Genomic DNA, 25,973 nt, shown 5'->3' on the forward strand with positions numbered 1-25,973 from the left:
TCCACCAGCTCCTGTGGTGAGCAAGGACGGCATAAACAAGTCTCAAAGGATCCCGAGCTCGCCAAGGAGGAATTCCCTCGCATGGATCGGCCCCACAGCACAATACTGACTTCAGGGATGTCTTTAATCCCGCAGCATCCCTGTGGGCAGCGCAGGGGACCCGGCCAGAGCAGCGCGATTGCCGGAGCAGGGGAGAGCAGAGGGTTCGGACCCGAGGCCGTTTGCATAAAGTTTAAATTTTATTTTATTAATTTTTTTTTGTTTGTTTGTTTTAGCTATTCAGTTTTAAATACGTGGTGTGGCGCGCTCGGTCCCTCGGGAAGTGGTCATGCAGATCTGAGGTAGAAAACCCGGCACAGGAGTGTTCCCAAATGCACCTCTAGGTAGTTTCACCGCAGCCACACGTCGGTCAGGCAGCGGACGGGGAGAGGGGATCGGGGGCTCGTATTTACAACAGCAAACGAATCGAACCGTTCCAGTCCGGCCCGGCAGGGCAGGAGCCGCCGATCGCTGCTGGCAGCGGGAAGGAGCAACGATTACTGCAAATGCGGGAAGGGGACAGGGGGAAAGGGCCCGGCTGGTCCCCGCTGCCGACGAGGCGGGCAGGACCGAGCCCGCAAAGCGCTCTCGCCTCTCTCCCGCGGAGCATCGTCCGGGCGGGGGGCAGCCGGGCCGGCTCCCCGTATCCTGCGCCTGGATGGGCTCGGGGCCGGGCTGGGCTCTCTCCGACATTGCACATGGAGGGGCGGGCGGGGAGGGCCGCCGGTCGGGGCGGCGAGGCAGCTCTCAGGGGTTCAGTTCCAGAGCCCAGACCTGCTGGGGCCAACCCGTCCGGCCCTTCAGCTTCTTCTCGCCGTGACCCAGAGGCTGCGAATAGACCTCGGGCTGCTGCGGGAGAGGAGATGAGGAGAGGAGGGAGAAAGGAGCGGTCAGGAACGGAGCGGGGTCCCGGGCCGCCCGCCCGCCCCTTGCGCCCGCCGCAGGGCTGCAGCCGGGCCCCGCAGCTCCGAGAGGCTTTGCCAGCCCGAGGACAAAGAGGGGCTCTAGAGGTCCCCACCCCGCCACCCGCCCGCTGCAGCACGAGCAAAAGCGGCCACCCTTGCTCCGAATCGCTCCTGCGCCCGCTCGTCCTGGGAGAGCTCCCGGGAGAGGTGAAGGACAGAGCGAAGGAGGCTCCGCCGCGGCCAGTCCCGGACCCGGGGGCTGACCCCTCGCGGAAAGTGCTCGGAAGCCCACCCGGCCCGTCGGGCGGGCTATTTTTCGACGAGTTTCCCTTCGCAGATTTGTTATTACTATTATTATTGTTGTTGTTATTACGCTGGGAAAAAACGGCTTCAGCGAGGCCGGGAGAGTTTAGAGAATTTTTCCTCCCCAGTCCCGGGTTTTTTCCCGCCCGCTCCGGGCCCACGGAGAGCAGGGACGCGGGTCCCGATCCGCCTCTTACCGTCTCCCTTTTCCTCTTGTTCTCCCTGCCGTCCGCCTTCTTGAGTTCGGCTTTGAAGCCCTCGGTTTCCCCGGGCTGGCTGTCCTTGGCCAGCACCTCCATCAGGTAGGCGATGTAGCTGGTGGCCAGGCGCAGGGTCTTGATTTTGGAGAGCTTGGTGTCGGCGGGCACGTTGGGGATGCACTCGCGGAGCTCGGCGAAGGCGCTGTTGATGCTCTCCGTCCTCCGCCGCTCCTTCTTGGGTCCCCCGACACCTTTTCGCCGTCCCAGGCGGCCGCTGAGAGCCTCCAGCCGCCCCGGGCCGGCCGGGCCGTACTCGGCGGGGCCGTAGTTAGGGCTCTGCCCGGCGAGCTCGGGGGTCGCCTCGGCCGGGTTGAGCACCCAGCCGGGGAAGTAGGCGCGCTCCTGGTGGCACCGCGCCGCCGGCCCGAAGAGGAAAGGGTCGTGCAGCATGTGGTGGTGATGGTGGTGGTGGTGGTGATGCTGGTAGCCCCCCACCAGGTTCATGATCCGCTCCGCTGGCCCCGGGGGCCGCTCAGCAGCGCTCCATGGCCGGGCGGGAGGCGCTCCCCGCCGGGCGGGCGCGGCGGGCTGCGGGGAGCGCGGCTCCGGTGGCGGAGGCGGCTGTGGGGTTTGGGGTGGGGCGGTCGGGGTTTGGGGATTTGGGTTTGTTGTTTGGGGTTTTTTTAACCCCTTCTGGAGCCTCCCGACCCTGCCTTTATATAGGGCCGCGGCCCCCCCGCCGTGGAGCCAATGGGGAGGGGAGGATGCGCGGAGGCCCCGGGGGGAGCGAAGCGGCGGAGGGGGCGTGCGCCGCGCTCCGGGCTCGGGGGCTTGGGCTCACACCTCCGCCGCTTGCCCTCGGTCCCGCCCGCCCGTCGCTTTCAGGAAGAAGAGGGTGAGGAAGAACCGAGGGGCACCTCACCCCCGTCCCGGAGCGCTCCGATTCCCGCTGCCTCCCCGCTGCCGGGGAGGGGTGTCCGAGCCCCCCGAGAGCCGCCGCGCCCGGCCGGGGGAGGAGAGCCGGCAGCGGGGCGGGGGAGCCGCGGCTGTCCGGACCTCCGACGGCCGGGCCGTGGGAGCGGAGCACGGCGAGGCGGCGGGGCCGGGAGGGCAGTGCGGGATGCTCGGGGCCGCACTCGGAGCCGGGGGATGGGGAGAAAAGGGGGCGAAGGTATCGGAGTGAGGCGGGCTGGGCAGCCCTGCCGCTGGGGGTGGCAGGCATGGGGTGTGGGCTCCCTCCCTGCACGTGGGGCTCCTGGCCCACGCCTGCGTTGCACAGCTGCACTGGGATGTGCACTGCACGCGTGTACAGCGCGCGCCCACGCTGTGCAATGCACGCTGCACAAATCCACGCTGCACTTGTGTTGGTTACACCATGCACTGCTGCTCGCACCACTGTTCTGCACGCGTTGCCCACATGCACTACAAAGATGCTGCATGCACCACACAACCCTCTGTGCTGTACACACACTCCACAAACGTGTCACACACGTGCACCCATATATGTTACATACACCAGCAGCACGGATGTGCCACATGCACAATGTCATTATAAGTATACGACACACACACGTGTGGCGCATGCACATCTATCACACACATGGCTTATAAACACACGCGTGTGTGCTGCTCACCCGTGTACAGACTCTGCATAGATACATAAATATATAAAAATTATACTGTCCATGCACACAAATGTATTTACAAGAGGGAGCTGGGGACCTGCCCTGCGTTTTCCTGTCCCAGCCTGGCCACGAAAGGGCTGGGGGGACACGCTGGGGTTGGGATCTTGCACTTCACCACAGCCCCAAACCCAAGCCCAGGGTGGGGCCTGAAGTGGACAGCACATCCTGCTCGCTTCTGCACCCATGGGTGACAGATCCCCAGGACGATGTCTCCCAGAGCCAGGCTTCACCCCCAGCCCTGCTGGCCGACGCTGGGGCTGACCCCTGCTCTTGCTGCGGTGACTGCAGCGAGGACAGGCCGGGCACGGCAGCGGTGATCACAGCGCGGCGGGGCAGGAAGGGGCTTTGGGCCCAAGGTATGTTAGCGATTAACGGCGCTTTCCAGCGATTCATCTTGCAGCGGAGGGTGGAAACGTTGGAGGGTTGTTTGCAGGCGCTTGTATTAATCATCCGGGCTAACACACCATTAACGTCCTCCTGCATTTTAAAGATGACAAATTTTATTTGACTTCTCTCAATCACGGTTCCCGGGCGGATTCGGGAGCCACTTAAATGCCTCGGATTTTCCATCGTTAGCTGTTACAAGGCGAGTTGCAAAGGCAGGAGGCTGGGGGGGCCGGGGCAGGGTGCAAGCAGGTCTCCGGTTCTGCCGGGCCCCGGCGGCTGGGGGGGAGCGGCCGTGCCGGATCTGCCCAGCTTTGTTCCCCCCTGCTTTGTTCTCAGCTGCTGCAAAGACCCCGCTTCCCCACCCCCTTTAAACAAGCGCCCTGCAAACATTTGCTAGTGATTACTCTCCTGTTGGAGCCAGGCTTGGGTAGGGTAGGGCGTCGTGTCCCCGGTTTCCTTCAAAACAGCCGTGGTTGGGTGGGATCCCCGAGCCCGGCTCAGAGCTGATGGGAGCCAGTGCCCACCTGGGAGAAGTTCAGGGGTCCCACCTCATGCCTCACCCCTCCATGCTGGCAGAGCATCACCTGTGGAGCCCCGCTCCTCTTACAAACCACCCATGATCCTCACTGAGCTTCTCCCCAGCCCTGCAAACTGCCAGGTTAGAGTCTGTGGCACTCAACCCCGGCTCTAGAAATACCTCATAAAAATACCCCTTTCATCCCCATAGCCCTGCATTGCACAGGCCACTTACAGCCACATCCAGCTGGGAGCTGTCACCTTGAGCCGTGCACCAGAGTCACCTCCAGCCTCCAGCTGCCAAGCCAGGTAAGTCCAGCCCAAGCTTGGGCATTATCTTGCTTAATCCACCCCCTGATGGAGGTCCCTGGACCCTGCAGAGTTTGGAAGTGCTCAGCTGAGCAAATAGTGGGACCAGAGGGTTGATTTTTCCTTTGGAAAATCATTCTAATCTTTGGTGTTTTAATAAAATAATAAAACCAGAGCCCTTTTCATGCCGACACCTTCTAAATCAAACCAGACTGCCTTTGTCATGGCGTCCAAATTTAGCACTTCTCAAACTTTTGGTGAGTTTCTTTAATTTCACATCTCCCCACTCGCATGGGGGAGAAAACACCGAGCAGTTTGGATTAGGCGATTTATGGCTGGCATGGCAGGAGGAACCACGTTTCTCTCCATCTATTTTCCTTCAAATGCTTCCCAGGGAAAGATTTCCTGCCCTCATGGCCAGGTGATGGTGAGGGGGCCAATGCTGCATGTTGGCAGTGAGGTCATCCCAGGTCTCTGTGAACCCCAGCACCCCAAACCCAGCAGGGGCCACCAAGCCCTGCATCCATCCCCATTTCTGGGACAGGAGCTGAGGTTTTGGCCCTGGCCCCTCAGCCACCTCCTTATCAGCGCCCAGCCAGCGGCAGCCCCGGGTGTCCTGTGACTTTGACGCCAGCTCTGCTCCCCCCCTCCGGCTCCCTTATCTAAATAGGAGCGTAAATCAGGGCCTTGGCAGATGCCCTGGCAGGACAGGGACTCCATAAAAAGGGGCTCTGCTCCAGCTCTGTTTACATTGCAGCCCCGTAAAATATTCCCCTTGTCTTCCTTGTTAGCGTCTCCCTGCGGCATCCCGGCACCCTGCTGCACCCACATCCCCCCCACACCAAGCTCCTCTGAGGCCCAGAGTGCAGCCAGGAGGGTCCCAGCCCTGTCACCCCGCAGCCCCACATCGTGTCCCCCAGCAGGTTATGCCCAGGGTACCTCCTCACTCAGCCACTGCCTTCGATCCCCTCCTCATCCGCTGCAGGCACAGAGCAGGGCTGAGCCAGCTCCCCTGGGCAGCTGGGTTGTGTCTAAAGGTGCCCCTGGGTATTTATAGCACTTGCCTGAAATAATGCAATAATAATCACTCAGCACCTTCCTAACAGTTCTGCGCTCAGAGGCCTCAGGGGACAGCGGCAAAAACCCTTGGGAAACTGAGGCATGAGCAGAGTCTGCTTCAAGGAGAGCTTTTCTGGGGGATTATTTTCCTCCTGGCATTGTGAGGAGCGAGAGAACCTGCAGAAGTGGATGGAATCAAGTCAGTTTGATCAGCAATGACCTCGGCTCTGGGGTCACAGCCAAGGCTGGGCTGCAAAAGCCCACTCAGGGCATCTCTCCTCCCCAGCAGGGTTTGCCACACGTGCCCTGCTGTGCCAGGATGGGTTTCATAGGGCTGAGGGGTGCTGGGGTGCAGCAGAGTTCACACTTGTGTTCTCCTGTGCCCACACACTGCCTGAGTCCCCCAGACTGCATCACTGGGCTGCTTGATCCTGCATCAGCAGCAAGGAGCAACTCCCAGTGAGGTACAGCCTGGCAGAGCCCCACGGAAGGAGCAGGAGGAATTGGGGGTGAGCACAGGGCTGTGCCTGGATGTTCTTGCTCCCAGCAGCAACCCACAGCATCTTCTCTGTCCACGCCCCTCCCGTGCTGCCCCTATGGCGACACACAGGATGACTGCAACCATTGCCCCTCAAGAAATACCATCTCTTTATGCCCAAACAGTCGCTGTCTTGCGTGGATAAATCAAAAGGGAAACAAAGCTTTACAGAAAAAAGCATTAAATTTTCCATGTGCTCCTGAAGGGATGGGCCAGGCACTTGCTGTTTATTTTTTGGGCTCTCTCTTTGCTAGTACTGTAAGTGACATTGTGTTTACAAAAGTTTTTATGTCATCAGAGCAAAGTCACAGCTCAGCTTCCTCTCCTGTGTATTTTATGTAGATGGATGTGTCTGTGAGGAACATTCAAACTAAACAGAGAGCTGGTTTATAGGAAAATGTATTTATTTGAAAAATCGTAACTCACAATTTCGGCAAAACCGGGCTCCACATTTATTGCTGCTAATGGGGTGTGGCGGCCATAAATTAACCTGGAAAATTGCTGCGGCCATTTCAACAATGGCTCATTGTGCTGATGGAGCAGCAGCTTCTCAAAGACGGCTCATGTCAATTGGCAAATAGGTTTGGATGCAAACAACAGGTAAAGGGAAGGTAACAGCAGCCTCACCACTGGAACCAGCCCCAAAATCATCGCCCTAGGCTGGCATGGGTGCCCTGAGTCTCACTTAAAACAGAGCTTTTCCCTCATCTGATTGACATGGAAATCAGTGGAAGGAGGCTCCACCTGCTAAAAGGGGAATTTCTATTTCTATTACATTACCTGTTATAGACATGAAATTTGAGATGACAGAAAAATTCAGTCCATGAACTCTGACCGGCAGCCCAGGTGAGCCACATGCATGGAGAGCGGGTCCAGTTGCTCCCTGGTTGATCTCTCTTCTTGAAAGAAATTTTTCACTTAATCAGAAGTGATGCTCCTACCCTAAAACCTCTTCTTTTCCACTCAGATTCCTTGCTGAGACAAACACTGATCCCCAAAACCTTGAGGCTGGCTGCTGACCCTGGGGTACAAGCTGCCACTGTCATTCTCCCATCCTTGATCACCTGGCTCAGGGCAGGGTTTGGCTGCTGGCTCGTGGTGGCAACTCTCCACTCATGGGGAGTAGTGGAGAAGAGCTCCCAGATGATTCAGGTCCCTGACAAAAACCAGTGCCTTTCCCTCCTCGAACCACTTTCCACTCCTGAAGCAAATTTACAAGGGCTCTAGAATGTCCTGCTCCAGGGCATCAGCCAACTGCTAATGGCTGGGGATTGGGAAAGACATTTCCTCTGCTGAGAAGGATTGCATAAGTGCTTATTAAGGCAGCTCCAGGCGTCCTCGTCAAAAGCATCTGGTTTGGGGCATAGCTGGAGACAAACTGCTGGCTTGGGATGGGCAGAGCTGGACTTGCTGCTTCCAACCTTTCCTTTAGTGCAGGTTTGGGTTATCCCCTACGTGCTGGTGGGGAAAGGGAGGTGGGTCATGACATGAGATGTGTCCTTCTCCCTCTCCCCCTGCTCTCCACTGTCCTGGTGCCACTGTGGGGACTTCTCTTCCCACTCCTTCCAACCTCAGGAGCTCTGGGACCTTCCAGCCCCAGGTACCACGGCACCACATGTGCATGAGGAATTTCTCTACTCCCTGTTAGACCAGCATCTCACATTCCTTGAAAGAGGGGCTTCCCTCCTGTCTCATTGCTACTGTGCCTGGCTCATGGACTGGCCTGGCTCGGTGGGTGAGCTCCTGTTCTGCACCCTGTGTGTGTGACATTGCAGGTAAATGGCTTTGTGGTGAGAAAAGGCTGCTGACAGTGGTCGGGATGCTTTTAAAAGGGCTCTGCTGTGTCACAGGCTCAGTGTGATGTGCTGGCAGTGCAGAGCAGCCAGAGCCAGGGAACAGCATCCTGTCCATGTTTCCCTGTGGTGGGACCATGTTCTGGTATCCCTACTTCCCACCTTCCTCTCTGTGTGGATCCACATGGAGTTTTTAATTCATTTTGTCTCTAAGATTTTCAGGGCAGTTCCAGTTCTCATCATACAGTGTCTCATGCCAGGTCTGGCTATGCCTTTCTAACTGTGCCAGGGTAGGAGGATGAGGAATATTAGTGGTGCTTTATTATCCTGGTTATACCCAGCTCTCTCAAAATTCCAGGTTTTCTCTCTGCTCAGGTGCAGGAGTTACTGCTCACTTCCATGGGAGCAGAGGGACTGATTTTCCCTTGGTTCCCCCAAACTGCATCCTGAGATGTCTGTGCAGCTGCCGGGCCAGCCATTACAGCAAGGCTCTCAAAATGGGTTTTCCAAGGTTGGATTGAGATGGTTTTAAGAATTAACAAGCATCTGTTAATACTTTTTTTGCAACAGAAAATTATTTGGGAGTTGGGGGTCTTAAATAATTTTAGTGCTCTTTTCCCACCCTTCCCCCCCTGTTTTATAAATGGGAGGTGGCAGAAGCCTCCCCAGAGCTCATTATTCCCCATCCCAAACTGGGATCCAGCACCCAGCATGGCTGTGCTGCTGCTTTCACAGGCATGGGGAGAAGTGGGGGGATTTTGGGTCAAAAAGGCACAGAGACACTGAGAGTCCTTTTGTCAGTATGGTCCATGGTGTCACCAAGGATATTGTACCTCCTTGCATCCAGGGAGTCACAGGATGGGGGCATGCTGCAAAAAGTGAATCCAGATCTCCAAAGAATAACGCTTTTATTGTGTATCAATATACACAGTAAATATGTGACTCCTCCTAACATGCTCTGGAGAAAAAAAAAAACGTCTGAAATTGAGCTTATTGGAAGGAAATAAATTGCTCCCATAAAAATGCTGATCCCTCCCTACTTCTCAAAACTGAAACAAAATCGTTTGCTGTGAGCTGAAGACCTTTCTTCTCTTAGCTCCTGGTTTTCCAAGAAGAGCAGGGAACATGAAGGAAAAACAAGCCTTCCCCATTAAAACCCGCTTAAGTGAAACTCCAGTTTTCTCTTAAAGTTTGCTTGGAAACATTTGGAGCAGCTTCGTGCAAACCAGTTCTGCTCTTTGAAAGGCCATTAAAATAAAAAACACCCAACCCAAAATAGCCATCTCTGCAAGAAGCATCTTGTTTGGACAAAAGTGGTTTGTTTTACACCCTAAATCCAAACACTCCTGGGGAAATGTTGTGAAATCCGCCGCGCTGGCGGTGCAGCGGCTCCAGGGATGTTTTGTGGGACGTGGACAAAGCTGGTGGGTGCTGGCAAGGTGATGGCCACCAGCAGCACTTCACTGCTCATTATCCCAGCTGCTGGGGTATCCCTGACTTCAGCACTGTGCATTTTCCATCAGGGTGAAGGCTTGCAGGGGTGAGTTCTGGCAGGGAGGGATTTTGTACCAGCGTTCAGCCCCACTCTGGTCTTGCCCCAGAGCTCCTGTGGCCTCTCTGAAGGGCCCATCATATGCAGGAGCTGAGAGCACTCCCCCTGGGACAAACAAAAACCATTGTCCAACAAGGTGTTAAAGCCCTTCTTAAAGTTTCTTTAACAGACTCCATGTTATACCTAGAGCACAAAAATACCCCACAGTAATTCCTAAGCCAGCAATATGCACACCAGCAATCCTGATACAGTATTTATACATATATAGATAAGAATAAACTTGCATATATAAATCAATATTTTACTCTATATATATTTTATTATTTTATATAGTAAAATATAATATTTTACTATTTTAATATATTTCAACATATAAATATATATTTTAAATATATATTTTATATTATAAAAATATAAATATTTTACTATATAAAATAAATTTAACTACAAATATAATTACAATTATAGTCGTGAAGATAAAGAAATATATACAGTATGTGTATGTGTATATGGTGCTGCTTTTTCTGCCAGTGGCATCAGTCTGTGTTTTAGGCACAAGTATTTCTATGCCAGGGTCTTTGGCAGTGAAGTTTTGCCATGCAGCTGCCCCTCCTGTGCAGCAAGCCCAGCCTGGTGAAGCCCTGCCAGGAGCTCAACACCCATGGAGGTAGGGAGAAGCTTTTCCTCACGGATTTGCCTGAACCTGCCAGTTCAGGGGGGGAGCTGGGATGCTCTGGATGGGCACTCCACCTCGCTGTGGGTCTCCAGGAGGAAGCTGGCCCAGCCTCATCTGCTCGGTGTGATGCTGAAATCGTGAGGTGGAGGGTGGTGAGCGCCCAGCGCCGCGTCCTCCCACCCCAAGAGCGGCTGCCCCTGCCTTTCTTCTGGAGAGGATGGGGGGAGAAAGGGCTACACCACTGTGAAACTGCAGTTTTAGAGGGGGTGATTGTTTTCTTGGGCCAAAAGGACAAGAAACATCATGTCGAAAGATGACAGGCTCGATTTGCTGTGTCATTAACCAGAGCCGAAACTCTAGATGGGCTGGGTCTCCTGTGAGCTGCACGCTGCTTCCCGTGCTGCTGCTGAGCTCTGATTCTGCCAGATAAAGGCCTTTGTGGGTCCATTTCTCTTGCTCAGACCTTGTTTTAATTCCATGGATGCTATTATGCAGTCTATGAGATGAGGAAGCTCTTTCTTCCCCACTCCCACATGTATCTGAATGTGCCCCCTAAAATGCACTGGCTCCCCAGCACACATGTGCTCCCCCGGGTGCTTGCAGGGGTTTCAAACAAGCACAAAGTATAACCCTTCTTCTCACCAGGGAAAAAAACCCCTCATTCCCAACCTTCCACAGCCTCGAGGTCTCATGGAAATAAGCCCCAGGATCCAACCCAGGAGTGGCGTGGTGACGATGGTGTGAGGCGCAAGCAGGCAGCAGAATGGGGAAGCCCAACAAAAGCCCCATAACCACCCATCTCTTGGTCCTGGCTGTGGTTACAAACCCCAATCCAGGTCAAAAGCAGCTGCTGAGATCCAAACGTGGTGGATGAGAGCGGCCAGCAGCCAGGCGAGCTGGGCTGCAGCATTCGACCACGCCAGGGGCTCTGCCCGGCTTATGGACACCAGCACCTAAGCACAAAGCACTTTTTAAAGGAGCACGGGTGCTCTGGGTCTGAGCAAGCAGAAAGCTGGAGGCGACAGGGCTCACACGGAGGTGGCTGGAAAGTGGGCAGCGGAGCCGAGTGTGCCGCCTGCCTGCGCCGCATGAGCCGGCTCAGAGCACAGTAGGAAAAAATACCGCAATAGGCAAAGCATCTCCCATTTGCCCCTAAGCTCTGGCTCTTCCTGTGCTGATAACAAGCCCAGTAAATCTCCTTACAGCAATGAGACATTTTTTTTCCCCTCTCCTTCCCTCCTCACAGCCTTGTCAGACCGTGCTGATTGTGGGAGCTGGGGTGGGACCGCCCTCCTCACCCCTCTGTGGGGAAGTATCCTAAAGCATGCAGCCCCCCCGAGCATCCCAGCAGGTTCCAGAGGTTTCAAGCCCTGCCCTGAGGTGTGGGAAGGAGCTGGGAGCAGGCAGGAGCTGTCTCCTCTCTAATTGCCCCCGGAGCCCTGTGGCTGAGCCACTTGCTGCTATCTCAGGCCATCGCAGCTGGTGCTGGGCTGAGTCAGGAGAGATGGAGACTGATACTGGCTCTCTGTCTGACTGACAGGGGTGCAGGGCAAGAGTGGAGGAAGAAAACCTGGGATGTACGTGTCCAAAATCTCCCTGGCCTTAGTGCTTTGGCTGAAATAGGGAGCCCAGGCAGTGAGCAGGCTTCCATCAGCAGTTTGGTGCTCAGCCCTGGGCTGGGTGAGCCCCAGTGACCTGTTAGATGTAGCTCCTGACCTGGGAGAGTTTGAGCCTGCCCAAAACCTGGCTGAAAGAGCACTGCTGTTCTGAAAAAGCACTTCTGGATATGCTTGGCAGCAGGATGGGGTTTACTCAATTTAGGAATTGTGGTGGGATACAGGGCCATCATTTCCCATGCAGGAGATGGCCGCAGAGCTTCCTCCCAATTGCTCTTTTTGTGGCTGAGGGCCGGGACCCCTTTCTGGTCCCACCACGCTGCTGTTCCCTCCTCACAGCCAGGACCCTGCCACCGAATTGCCCCCAGCAAATGCCACCATGCCATGGCTCAGCTGCTGCCTGTTGGGATCTTCCTCCCTGGTGCATCAGCAAACACTGCTCATTCTCCTCTTCCTCTCGTGAATTCCTCATAAATTTCCCGCTGCCGGCTCCACCAGCGCCGTGTTCCCGTTAAACCTTGCAGGCTGATTGCATCTGTCAGTGTCACTGTCTGGGGCTGGAATGTGTCACCCTGCTCCAGAGGAGTCATGTATTCAGCCGTGGCAGAGCATTTCAGGACAAAGCACTGTGTTAGATCACGGTGGGACAGTTTTCCTGCAGTGGTAAGCGCTGATCCATCTCGCAGAGCGGGAGGAAAACACCGCCTCTGGATTCTTTCCTATTTATTTTTCCTAAACAGAGGGCTGAGAAGTGCAAGAGTCACCTACCAACAGGATCCTGAACTTTGCTGGAGCGTCCTAAAGAAAGGGAGTTTGCTTTAAAAAGCCTCAAAACCCCATGAATTTGGAGCAGACATTTTTTTTTCCACTGTCCCTGTCATGTCTCACCGCTTTTGTCCAGATTCTTGGGGTGCCCGTTGGTGGCAGGGGTGGCCCCAGAGCTGCATGTACTTTGTGGTCCCTGCTGTGTGGTAGCAAAGGCTGGGGCTTGTGGGGTCTGGGATGCTCACAGTAGCTGAGGAAGCTGGTACAACCATGAGCCATCACATCACCATGGCCCTGCAGGCAGTGGGACAGGAGAACTCTGGTGGTGACAGTGCAGTGACCATGGGGAGCAGCCAGCTATGACACTCCCATTCCCACACCAGGTGCCTAATAGTGAGGGGGGGGTCCTCTTGAGATATTAGATGTGATAATCAGACATTCAGAGTTAAAACATAAAATGAAATTATGCTTCTGCTCTCATTATTGATGTAAGTGTGCAGGAACCCGACATGCTGGGAAATACTTCATCCTGACCCTCAGGAACTTTATCCCCTGTCCCTGCCTGGGGAAATCTCATCCCTATAATGGCAGAGGTGTGTGTTTGGGTGGAGCATGGAGTGAGATGAGGAGATGAAGGGACAGCTGTAACCTCGAGGACAAGCACCCTTGCACAGCGGCTGTGCAGCAGGAGCGAGTCATTCCCAGCACAGAGATGGACTCGACTGCCTTCCTTTGGGGTACATATCCTTGGATGGTCCCATGCCACTGGTAGCAGGTTTCCCATTGCTTTTCCTCAGCTACCTGAGCTGGTGTCCTCCAAGGGGGCTCAGATGTGCTGGGAAGCTCCTCTCCCCAGGGTGCTGCCCGGTGACCTGCGTATGGTAAGGGTGGAAGAGACAGTCAGTCTGTGTTGCTTTGTTTATAAGAACATATTTGCAGTGATTGATGTCTGAGCTGGGGAAGTATGCTTGCAAGTGAGACTTTAAAACATGAATCAAACAATGTTTGGAATATGTATGCTGCTCTGTCAAACATTTCTCGGCGTTTGGAGTCTGCAGAGCCTGTGCGTCCAGAGGTACCAGTGCCTGCGCAGACGTGTCTGCAGGAAAAGCATCCTCCACGCTGTGAGGGTGAGTGTGGGCATCCTTCAGCCTCGCCATCACCTCTCCACACCAGGAGGCTGCTGGGAACAGTTCAGGATTTGCACCCGTGGCCAGGGGTGCACGTGGAGGCGTCCCATTAAGCGCCGTCCATCACGGGACATTCCTTTACGCGACGCTCCTTACTGCCAAATTGTCCCTTGGGCCTGCTGAGGAATGAGAGCAGCCCTGGAGGACAGAGTCGGCTTTCAGGCTTCCTTCCCCTCCAGATAACCCGACTGCCCGTGGAGAGAAGAAAGGTCTGGAAGGGGCGGGCCATATCCAGATGTTCACTAAGTGCATTAAGACCCTCAGCCAGAGGAGCACATGCTTCAGGTTAAGCCCCTGAGCAGTCCCAGCTGCAGCAGAATTAATAAAGTCTTCACTTAATCACTTACTGAATGCTCTCCCTGATAAGGACGGGGTTAGTTTATAGTGGACAGGGAATCTTCTCAGGGTTTCTTTTTGCATGTCCTGCTTGGGCAGTCCTGTATGGGCATCCCTCCACACTGGCATCCCTGCTGCCATGCCAACTCCTTTGCCCATGGAACAATGCGGGTTGCCCAGTTAAGAGAGCTGCCTGCACTATAATGTAGGGATTGTGGATCTCATCCCATATTTTCTGGAGCTCTGCTTTGTCTTCTATTCATAGGGACGTTCTACTTCCCATTGCCCATGGAGTGGGGCTGGACACAGCTCATCTCAGCAGAACCAGCTGTGGAAATCACTGTCAGCTGTTGGAACACCTCTGTCCCAGCTGCTCCATCCCACTTCCTTCAGGTCCCAGGGGATATCTTGCTCTCCTAACCCCAAAATGGCCCTGGGCCACCACCTCACTCCACAGAGAGGATCCAGCTGAGGGGAGTGATGTCCTCAGACTTGGGAACTTGCAGACATGACCCGATGGCACCAGGTGCTGTGTCACGCTCAGAGAAGCATCATCACCCCAATAAACTGTCCTGGTGGGCAGGATATCTGGGCTAATGCCAAGCCCACCTTTCCTGGGAACGGGATTGGTTGGGAACAGCCTGAGAGGAGCGGGTGCCAGCTGGCTGCCATTCACTGCCCATAAATGATGTATCCAGCCCCAGACTGGGTGAGGCATTTGGAACAGAGAGGGACACCAGAAACTGGGCATCCCTCCAAGGTGGGCAGACCTTTCTCCTCTAGGCTGTCTGCCCACTGCTGCCCATGGGGACAGCAGGTCTGCTTGTCTTACTCCTCCTCCCAGCCATTATTTATTTATTTGTTTTTCCCAGGAATCCCAAGAAAACCATTAGAAAGTCTCCTGCTCCTCCACCCAGGCACACCACCCTTGAGTGAAGTCTCTCTAAGTGCACGCATGGAAAACACATCCCATGAGCAGATCCCCTTCTCACGGGTCCGCTGTCGTTGCCTTTTAGCACAAGGGAGATTTATTCACTTCACGGGTATTTTTAAAAGGCATTTTTTTTTTATAGCTGGGCTTCTCCTACTTAGGGGAGATTAGGAGATCGTATTTCATGGCTTCTTGTGGATCCCCTTTCGCAGGCTCTAATGAACTATGGATGAGTGACCATGGTAATCCAGTCTGTGCAGGACCTCATTAAAGTCACCAAGGCCGTTACAATAACTGGCTGCATCTGATCACGTTACTCCTTTAAATCACTGATTCCACCGGTATATGAGAGCCTGCTCTTAGCCCAGCACAGGCAGCAGGAGCTTTGCTCTGAGCTCTCACCTCTTGTGCTGCTAACGAGGCACAATTTGATTGACTCACATTTCAGAAAGGCCACAGGATTTCCCTTCACTGTTTTGCTCAGCCAGCCCCAGTCAGAGCAGGCAGTGTCCCATCCTGCTGGAAGCAGGTGGATGGTGCAAAGAAAGGATCCCAACAATTCCCAGTTATAAACTGAACTTTGGGAGAGGGCTGGCAAGTGGCTCTCTGGGGCCACATCCAGCCTGTGCCGGTGTGATGGCACCAGGGAAAGCTGCACTTTCAGCTCCATACCTTGTGAAAAGCAGCCTGGAGCAGTCCTGGCTGTCCTGACTGGCAACTGCCTGCAGCTCTCCCTGTTCCTCTGCTTGCCACCCCAAGCCCACGGCATCCCCACAGTGGCAGGGCTCACAGCCCCAGAGCTGTGGGATGGATCCCACCTCAGAGTCCCAGTAAGATGGAGCCCAGCACTCCAGTAAAACAGGCTGCAGCCCCTCTGGCAGTGAGGTTTGCCCTCCTGCCCCACACTGGGGTAGTGGTCCTGACCCCTGCCTGTATCCCTTCCTTACTTAAAGCAGACACAGGCATCCCAGAAAATATCCAGAGGGGCAGGGTGGGGAAAAAAGAAAAGGAAAAAAAAAAAAAAAAGCCAGATCCATCTGCAAAAACCCAGGCAGAAATGTTTCTTTGTCTTGGAAAGTGTCAGAGAAAGAAATTCCCTTTGAGGGTAGGTTTGTGTTTGCAAGACTTCAAACCCCTCATCTGGACAATAACAGCTTCTGTCTCAGGGAATTGCGGCCGCGAGGTACCGGCCAAGCCCGAGGTATTAGAGGTTCGGACAGTAATTAGGGCTCTGGCGCTGATAAGGGTGCAGAGCTCAGCCACCTTGGGCTCTGCTCATGCCAGAGCAGTGAGTGTGCATCCCGGCCCGGGTGTGCAGGGCTCCGGCGGCGCAGAGGCACCGGGGGATGTAAACAACCACGGCCAGGGCTCTCCATCCATCGCTGCCACGGCTCGGCACCGGCACGCCGCGCTCAGCAACAGCGGGATGCGCTCGGCAAACACGTCCCCACTGGCAGCAGAACACCAAACCTGATTTAGCACAGGGGAAAAAAAGTGATTTTTTTTCTTGTCTCGGCCACCCATGCTGTGCCAAACCCCTGCAGCTTCTGCTCAGCTGTGGGTTTGCCATAGGGTACCAACTCCTGCCAGCTCCTCCCTGATGCACAGGCACACCCAAGTACGTTCAGGACCAAAAAAACCTGGGTTTTACAGCTGGTGGAAACCAAGGATCTGCCTGTGCTGCCCTCTCAGCCCACTGGCAGGGAGCCCCAGGCTGGCAGGGGCTGGTGCCAGAGCTGTGCAGCCCCAGGCTGCAGAAGAGGAGGTTGATGCACAGGACTGCAGGCAGAGGAAGGCCACTGGGGACTTCTGATCATCTCATTAACCACGAGAACGGCAGAAAATAATTGCTCGTGGTTCAATGCAGTCCATCTGTGTGGGATTTTCTCAATAATAAGTGCATACGGCCTGGTTTTAATGTTTTTCAACGTTTTTTAAACTGAAACATTTCCTAATGCTGAAACCTGGGCAAAAATCAGTTCCAGCCCTGGGGGCAGTGAGGGGATTTAGAGGCACAAGTCTCGGGTTGACTTTTTAACAGGGTTCGTACAAACTATCCTGCCCATAATGCTTGTGTAATTGATGCTTTTGAATACTCCAAGGAGGCCAAGGTCCTCGGAGGCTTTGAAAGTATGTTTTACAGTACTTTCTGATGTGATATATAAAAAAACCCTGATCATGAGTCAGGCAAGCAAAGCTCTTGAGACTGACTTAAAATTATTTACATGCACACACACCCCTTTTTAAGTGATCACACTTAAATATTTTAAATTCTTTTTTCTTTTTTTTTTTTTTTTTTTTTTTTTAAGAAAAGCTGATTTTTCATGTAGAAAACAGAACTTCGGGACTCTGGCAGTTTTGGTGTGAAAGCTGCCCCTCAGCCAGCTGCAGGGATGCAGGGAGGGCAGGACACACAGGCTGGACAAGATTGGGCTGTGCCTTCCTGCAGAAGGGTTCATACCCAGAGCTGATTTTCTTACTTCCCTGCAAGATGCAGTTTGAGGCTTAACTCTGGCCAAGCAGCAAGTGACTGCGAGGAGTTTTGCTCATTGGGATGGATGAAGCAATGGGCTTGGTCCTTTCCAGTTTTTCCCAGTCCATAAAAGCCAAGCAGGTAAATAGCATTTTGCCTGGGATAAGGGAACTTAACAGGCATCTTGCAAACACACACATGCTTGTTAAAGTCATGGCTGTAAAAGTGGTGCTCTGACCCTGCCAAAATTCTGTCCTAAGAATTTCCCCGTGTGGTGAAACACTGGGCATTTATTCTGGCTTTGCTCTGCCATCTTCTCCCCAAAGAGAGAGCACAGGGGGCTACGCACCCTGCCCACCCCACGGCTCAGCCCCAGCACCAGCAGCCCCAGCCCCTCCCGGTGACTGGGGAGGGAGTGAGGAATAACCCTCCTAGCCCCTTATCAGGCTTGTGTGCTTAATCCCTCTTTTAAGTGGCACGGAGTTAACTGGCTCCCTTTCCTGGGGCATTGCTCAGGGGAGAAGAAATGCTCCCCACGAGGGTTCTGGTGGCCCCCTGGGCCCCTCTGTGCCTGGATCCCACTGCGAGGGTGCCAAAGCCCTGGCAGCAGCCAGCCCTGCCTGTCTCACCTGGCTCTTTCTGTTTGGGGCTGCCTCCATAGACAAAGCATTCCCTGTCCCTCCTGTCCCCACTGTCCCCACTGTCCCCACTGTCTTTCCCACCCCAGAGCTCCCCTGGGCGTAGCAGTGCCCACCCTAAGGTGGGCATACCCACAGTATGGCTTCAGTGCCACAGACAGGGGCTGTTTTGGGGAGGATTTTGTCCTGGGCAACCGTTTGGAAGCTTGAACAGCACAGGAGTCAGAATCTGGCCTGAAGCATTTCAAATATGCCACCGAGCCTGCCTTAAGTGGGCAAGGGATTTAGTAATCACAGCCTCCCATCGTCCTGCCAAGGGCACAGGAGCACAGCTCTGGCTGCCACAAAATACTCTCTAGAGGCTGAATATTGCACAGTTTTCCTCCTACCCCCAGAGCCCACAGTGGGAAACTGGTGCTGAGCTCGAGCTGTGCACCTTCCCCAGCTGGGGCTCACATGATGGGGGGCTTGTAGGGTTTCCAGAGGTTGTTGGTTACTTGGATGATAACATCACTAATTGTTGTGATTAGTGATACTCCAGGAGAGAGAAACAGGAAAGAAAATAATTGGATTTTTGGGTATCTCTGCATTTGTCCTTCCAGCACAGTGGGGAAGCAGACAGCATTGCACTGAGCTCAGCATTTTGGGAACTGCCATCAAAACTGAGACCATCCCTTTCCCACACACTTACTGACTGGTTTGGGTTTCACAGCTCTCCCCAAAAATACCTAGTGAGGAAATAAGGAGAGCTGGGTGCAGGAAAACTATCAAAAGCCTCATTTAAAGGCTGTAATGTGCTTATGTGATCCAAATTATACTGGTTTGGTTTGGTTTTGGAGGAGACACTTCCCAGATTTAACAAGTTTTTGCTGAGTCCCTTCAAATCATGGAATGTGAACTTGGGCACAGAGGAAACATCTCCTAGACATGGGAAACCAAGTCATGTTTTTAAATGTCACTTGGACTTTCTCAGCCCATACTCCACGCATTCAGCTTTGCCTGAGCTGATTAGAGTTTGATTAGAATTTACAAATAATTTTGCTTACCTCCAAATTTACACTTTTAATAGTGAATATATACTTCTCCAACATTTTTTTGTTGTTGTTGCTGATGGGCAAGGGCAGTTTGGGCTATGAAAAGGATAGGGTGGCAATGGGTTTTTTCCTTGCATGGCTTTGCCATGAAGAGGGGACTCCCTGAGCAGTGGAGCCTGGACAGCACCCACAGTGGGGACATGCACTGGGAGCAGGGTGACCCATCCTGGAAAGGGGGTGACAGGCTGGAAATGGGTGACATATGCTGGGAAAGGTGTGCTGCATGCCAGGAAGATGTGACACACTGCAAATGGGGTGACACATACCAGGATGGGGATGTTATTCACTGGGAAGGGGGTGACACAAGCCACGGTGGTGGTGACACAGATGCAGTGGAGGATGTGACACATGCCAAGAACAGGTGACACTTGCTGGGAAGGAGGTGATGGACATCAAGAAGGGAGTGACAGACATTGAGAAGGGAATGACACATGCCAGAAAAACATGATGCCCATCAGGAGAGCAGGACAGGCCACGCATCCCAGCCCAGCAGCTGCAGAGGGCACAGGGCAGCCGGGATGGCATTGGTGTGCAGCAGCATGGCCAGATGCTGCGGTGACAGGCCACCTCAGCTGTCACACACACGTGGAGCAGCCCAGCAAGGAGCGATGCCTCTGCCCAGCAGAGCTGCTCCCCTCTGCCCAGCAGCAATACCCACCACTGGTGCTCGAGCTGTGGCTAATGTCCTTTCACCGTGTATTATACAAATAATATAAATAACTCCTCCTCGGACTTCAAACATGCCACTTCAGATGTATGGTGGGAGATTACAGAGTTTGTTAAAGCTCAGGTCTTCAATCATCCGGGCAGTTTCGAAGCTGCTCACTAAAATACAGATCAATGCTTCAATTTTATGGGAGGCCTGTCCCATGTGACCAGACTCAAATCCCCTATTTTATGGCTTGCTTATACATTCCTGGTGAAAAACGGTTTACATTTTGGGCCCCGGGAGCTCTCCTAAATCAGCTGCCAGGTTTTTGCAGCTGGTAGTAAAGGGAAGCGCTGTCATCGGGCTGCCCGGAGGTGAACAAACGAGCCGCCAGCCACGGGACTGACGGCTCGCCCCGACCCTGCGCCAGCTCCCCGGCTGCTGCTGCCACAGGGACACCAACCAGGCAAGGAGACTCCGCCTGTGACACCCTGGGCACCCCCCGGAGGCGCCATCCCCATGGCAGCATCCCCCCCGGGAGACCCCGAAGCTTCGGGGCTTTGGAGACACTCGGATGAAAGGGTTAAGCTGGACTGGACGGCTGGAGAGGAGAGGGATGTTAATCCTTCAGCTCTGGGTCTGCTAATTATTTGCTGATTCAGCTGCTGAGCAGAGCCCAGCTCCAAAGCAGGGCCTTGGCCCTTGCCTGCTGTCAGTTTTGGGGTGCTTGGCGTTGCCTGTTTTGTCCCAAGAGCAGAGCTGAGCTCCATCTGTCCTTCTGTCTTGAGAGCAGCAGTGTGGCAGAAGCAGGTTTTGCAGGAAAACTTAGGCACAGCTTATCCTGGGCAGACCCAAAGGAGTGGTGATTTTAGCCTCTTTCATTTTCCAGCAGTGCTCCACCCTTCCCCTTCACTGGTGAGCGTGAGAAAGGGTGCCAAGGGCTTGGTCCTCTTGGAGGATCCTGAGCCCCAGCAAGGAAAGGAGCTGCCACCCACCACGGTGACACAAGAACCTACGGGGTCAGAATTTGGTAGCACACCCACCTCTTCTGACCTCATTGCTGCCCTCCTTTAATGATCTCAACGAGCTCCCAGCACTTCCTGCCATCCAAGATCCCTGAGGTTACCACTAATGAAGTCTCCTCCAAAACCCATAAACCCCGTTGTCAGCTGCCACCTCACCCAGGCAGCTTCAGCACTGAGCTCAGGCCGTGACACTCAGCTCCTGCCGGGGGAGCAGAGGTGCCATCGCTAGCAGGTGGTGGCTGCAGCTCACACACATTTAAACACCTCCTTGCCCAGCTCCTTCTGTCACAGCAACATGACAGAAAGCAGCTGCTTTTGACAGAAAAGGGAACTTTGGGCTGCCGAGTAGTGGAGGTGAAAGGAGCCTGAAGGATGAAGGCAGGTGCCCGGGTGTGCTGATGGGGTGATGAAGCCAAGCAAACCTGAAGCAGTGGTGGGATGTGGTGCTGTGGGGTGGGAGGACAGCTGAGGGCTCCGTTTTTCCCTTTTTTCCCAGTTTTTCCTCAGTTTTTTCCTCATCTATCCTACTCCCTGGCTTCCCTGCACAAGGTTTGTCTCCTCATGGGGTTACCACAGATTTTCCACACAGTAAATCTGGGGTGTGATGGTTGGATGAGATGCATCCAAAATCTACCTGGGCTGAGCTCCTCCAGCACCTACCCAAGCGAGCTTTCACAGTACCTTGGTGGCATCCTGAGGAAACCCAGCTCCTTTGCACTGGCTCCTGACCCCATGGTGCCAAGGTGCTGGTTCCCTGCTCTGGGCATGGCTGGGCAGGATTCCCTGTCCCCCCTCTGGTGATGGCCAGTAAAATGCCAGGTGATTTTATCCCACCTTTATTAAACAAAGCTGAATTTCCATCTTCAGGAAAGCAGATAGCATCCTCCTGCTTTCAGCTATTTAGGGGATAGCTGAAGGGAAGTTTTTTCCCTGTTGCTTCATAAAGAACAGAAAAAGAAAAAGTAAAAAATGGCCACATTCATCTTGCTTTGAAAATGCTGTAAATAAATCAGTTCACTCCCAGAATAAGCTCTGCCTTCTTTTTGTGGTTGACTCCTGCCAGTGCTAATTGGAGCCAATAGGCACATCACGAGGGGAGCAACCCCCTTTACAGGTAACACTTTAGCCTGGCGAGCATGTTTACAGTCTTATTTCAAAGCCTTAAGGAGGAAGGATCTGTCATAAACCCTGGCAGCTTTCGCTGAGCAAACAGTGCTGCTAGAATAGTTAAACCCCCAGCATTTGGGTGGAAAAATATAGAAAACACATGTGTTTCCATGTGAGCTCTGCAGAGCTGGCTTTGTGGCACTGTAGGGCAGCTGCAGGTCCCAGGTGATGAAGAGCCATCTCTGGCAGGGCTTGAGGACACTATTAGGTCTGGGTGACCCTGAGGACACCCTGGGACCCTCACCCTCCCCGTGGAGGGGCATCCATATAATCCCACTGCAAGGCTCAGGGAGATATATTCCCTTTACTGTGCTTGTCCTAAAATGAGCTCTTCAGTTTTTGGGGTGCCTGAAGAGAATATCTAGAAGAGAACCACCATTCCCCATCAATGACGCAGTTAGGTACTGCTTTGTTTTTTTAAAGAAAAAAAGGTATCTTGGGGAAACTACAGAAGTTAGGCAATACATTTTCAGGATTACTTTTATCTGAAGAAAATAAGGAGAGATTTCCTGAAGTGAAGATATCAATGAGGTTCATAGGAAAAGTTCTGTGTAGGTGTTGGTGAATGTGTGAAGGAGCTGTGCTCTGGGGTTGGGATGGGGGACCGTGACCCCCACCTGCAGCTGATGCTCCTGATGCTGGATGCTGCATCTCTTGCTGCAGTGCCATCTGCTCAGCCATCCTCACCTCTAACCCTTGGGCATAAACTCAGTGTAAATAATTAGCAATAAATCAGATTTTCCTTGCGCAGACCTCCCTGATGGTGCCCTTTGTCACCACCCCTGCACACAGTAGCTGACGGTGCCATTTCCCACCCTCTGCAGGGTTAGGACCTCTCTGTCCCAGCAGGGCAGGGAGCAGGAGGCTGGCAGGACTCAAGCCTTCCCCCAGAGATGAATGGCTGCCAGTTTTCTCAATCCAGCCACTTTGGAAAAATTGTTTGTTCTCATCCTGTTTGAAACAGCTTCAAAGTGGCTCCAGTCTAGACTGTGCCAAGATAAATTACAAACCTAAAGCACTGATATAAACCATAGGGGAAGCAGTCATTTGCTCTAATGTAATTAAAACAAGATATCATAATGTATGTAAGTATGTATATGTGCAGGCAGGCTCTCCTGGCATGGAAGGAGCAGGATGCTGTCAGGCTGTCCCCAGCAGAGACTGGACCATCCCTCCTGGGCTGGAGGGTTTTGTCCCTTTAAGGGGTGGTTGAGCAGGGAGACCACTCCTCCAACACCTGACAGCCAACCAGGCTGTGACAGGTACCTGTGACATCACTACAGCTGCTCTAGAAGGTAAGGCACTGAGCTTTGCTGGGTGGTAGTTGGACATTGTGGTTGGTCACATCCATGATCCCAGTTCATGGTAGTTGGTCACATCCATGATCCCAGTTCATGGTGGTTGGTCACATCCATGATCCCAGTTCATGGTGGTTGGTCACATCCATGATCCCAGTTCATGGTGGTTGGTGGTACCCATGATCCCAGTTCATGGTGGTTGGTCACATCCATGATCCCAGTTCATGGTGGTTGGTGGTACCCATGATCCCAGTTCATGGTGGTTGGTCACATCCATGATCCCAGTTCATGGTGTTTGGTGGTACCCATGATCCTGGTTCATGGTGGTTGGTCACATCCATGAACCCAGTTCATGGAGGTTGGTCATATCCATGATCCCAGTTCATGGTGGTTGGTCACATCCATGATCCCAGTTCATGGTGGTTGGTCACATCCATGATCCCAGTTCATGGTGTTTGGTGATACCCATGATCCCAGTTCATGGTGGTTGGTCACATCCATGATCACAGTTCATGGACGTTGGTCATATCCATGATCCCAGTTCATGGTGGTTGGTGATACCCATGATCCCAGTTCATGGAGGTTGGTCATATCCATGATCCCAGTTCATGGAGGTTGGTCACATCCATGATCCCAGTTCATGGTGGTTGGTCACATCCATGATCACAGTTCATGGACGTTGGTCATATCCATGATCCCAGTTCATGGTGGTTGGTCACATCCATGATCCCAGTTCATGGTGGTTGGTCACATCCATGATCCCAGTTCATGGTGGTTGGTGATACCCATGATCCCAGTTCATGGTGGTTGGTCACATCCATGAACCCAGTTCATGGAGGTTGGTCACATCCATGATCCCAGTTCATGGTGGTTGGTCACATCCATGATCCCAGTTCATGGTGGTTGGTCACATCCATGATCCCAGTTCATGGTGTTTGGTGGTACCCATGATCCCAGTTCATGGTGGTTGGTCACATCCATGATCCCAGTTCATGGTGGTTGATGGTACTCATGATCCCGGTTCATGGTGGTTGGTCACATCCATGATCCTGCTGTGCAGTGGCTGGTCATGCCCATGATCCTGGTGCATCGTGGTTGATGCCCATACGTGGGGCTGGTGTGTGATGTCATTGCTGGAAGCAAAGTGGAGGGCTCTGGAGGGGTGGCAGCAGGACAAGGGAGGCCCAGACCATGGTCTTGGGAGGAAGGGAATGGCAGAAGGGCTGCCCTGATGGAGGAGATGAGGCAGGGAATGAGCGTCTTCCAGCATCAGGATGCTTTTTATCAAAGTGTATCTGATGGGAACTTTCCTCCAAACCTCCCGTGGAGGCAGCTGAGAAAAGGGCTTTTACTCCACAAAATACAAAGAGAAATAAACACTTCTCCCTTCATCTGGAATAGGTCTAATTTGTGATGAACTAGACCAAATGATAAGCAATTGTTCCACTTCAATTAAATGCAACTCAAGTGAAGTAGATGGGGATTTCCTTGCTCCTTAAGTCTCTTCTCATTTCCTGAAAATGAGGAAGGAGGAGAAAAAGAAAATGCAAAGAACAAGCTCTGAAATATGGGGGAAAAGAAAGTAAATAAAATTGTGATAGAAATTCCAGTTCTGAGTCATTTTATTGACAAAGAAAATAGTACTTGATAAATAATGATTATATAAATTTAAGAGACTTTTAAAAAACTTAAAGATCATTAATTTTTCACCATGACTTGGGATACAGACAAAGATCAATAAAAGTTAATCTTACGAAAAGAGGCAGTTACCAGCTAGCTAAATGTGTGTCATTCTGTTTTAATAACATGATGACACATGTGAATTAAGATACGTGTGTGTACAGCTGGAGTTTAATACGTGCATATGTGTATGCAGGTGTGTTTGTGAGTGGACATCATCATCCCTTCATTCCACATTCCTGTCCTCCCCAAAGCCACAGCCTGGCTTTAACAACCCTTGGATCTCCTGTCGAGGTCTCTTTCCTCGGAGCTTGCAGCATTGGATCATCCAGACACCATCTCAGGGGTGAGATGCTTTCAATCCTGCACTAAGCACAGCACGATTCTCTTTCCAGCCAGGAAAAACACCTGAACCAACTTCTTCCCCGGTGCTGCCCAGGTGCCGTGCCGCAGGGCGCGGTGGCAGCGGGAGGGGTGGGGACAGCACCGCGTGGAGTTTCGGCTGGTGCCACAAGAGGTCTCACGGATTTCATCGGGACCATCGGAGGAATGAAATCCCGGTTAATGCAAGCAGGGTGTAATGTAGCGCTCGTGGGGCTTCTCAGGTACAGGGGAAGTGTGGTTCTGTCTGGGCCCCTACTTTCCCCGAGAACAGCCCTAAATGTCCCTCCTGACATCCCAAAAGCCGGTCTCCAAAGCTGCTTTATGCCTGTGAGACTGTCACCTGCGAACAGCAATTGTCCCCCATCAGTGCCGGCAGATCCCTTGGAGTACATTTCTGTGGGAAGCTTTGGGAGCGCTGCTGCTTTCACCCCCTGTGCCCATCGCAGTGCAGGGCACCCTGCTTTGCTCCCTGCATCCCTCCGGCCCCGTTTGCCGGCTCCGAGCCCCGCGCAGGCGAAGCGCGGTCCCCTCCCGCGTCCTGCCCGCGTCCCCGCCCGCGCCCACGCGGCTCTGCGGCCGCAGAAACGTCAGCTCGGCGCTTTGAAGTCCCGAGGAGGGGAGCTGTTGTTTTTGTTTGTGAGCGCTTATCGGCGCGATGCTCCCGCCTGTCTCTCGGCGATGGCTCCGGCCTGCCGTCCGTGCAGCCCCGCTGCCAGGGACCGCCGGGCTGCCAGCGCCGCCTGATAAGGATGATGGATGGCGATG

The 25,973-nt window shown here is 53.4% G+C and overlaps 1 protein-coding gene across 2 annotated transcripts; it reads right to left on the reverse strand.

The window, feature by feature from the left end:
• Window positions 1–752: 752 nt before the first annotated feature.
• HAND1 (heart and neural crest derivatives expressed 1) lies at window positions 753–2,270 on the reverse strand. 2 transcript variants are annotated; one of them, XM_068205402.1, is made up of 2 exons: window positions 1,445–2,270; window positions 753–888 (listed from the first exon to the last, which is right to left on the reverse strand). In XM_068205402.1, exons 1-2 carry the CDS (start codon window positions 1,949–1,951, stop codon window positions 787–789), a joined length of 609 nt encoding a protein of 202 aa, XP_068061503.1. In that variant the 5' UTR covers window positions 1,952–2,270; the 3' UTR covers window positions 753–786. The 2 variants fall into 2 exon arrangements, with proteins under 2 accessions (XP_068061503.1, XP_068061504.1); XM_068205403.1 differs by having other exon boundaries at window positions 759–885.
• Window positions 2,271–25,973: the final 23,703 nt, after the last annotated feature.

The sequence above is a fragment of the Anomalospiza imberbis genome, chromosome 15 (genome assembly GCF_031753505.1).
Source record: "Anomalospiza imberbis isolate Cuckoo-Finch-1a 21T00152 chromosome 15, ASM3175350v1, whole genome shotgun sequence".
NCBI lineage: Eukaryota > Metazoa > Chordata > Aves > Passeriformes > Viduidae > Anomalospiza > Anomalospiza imberbis.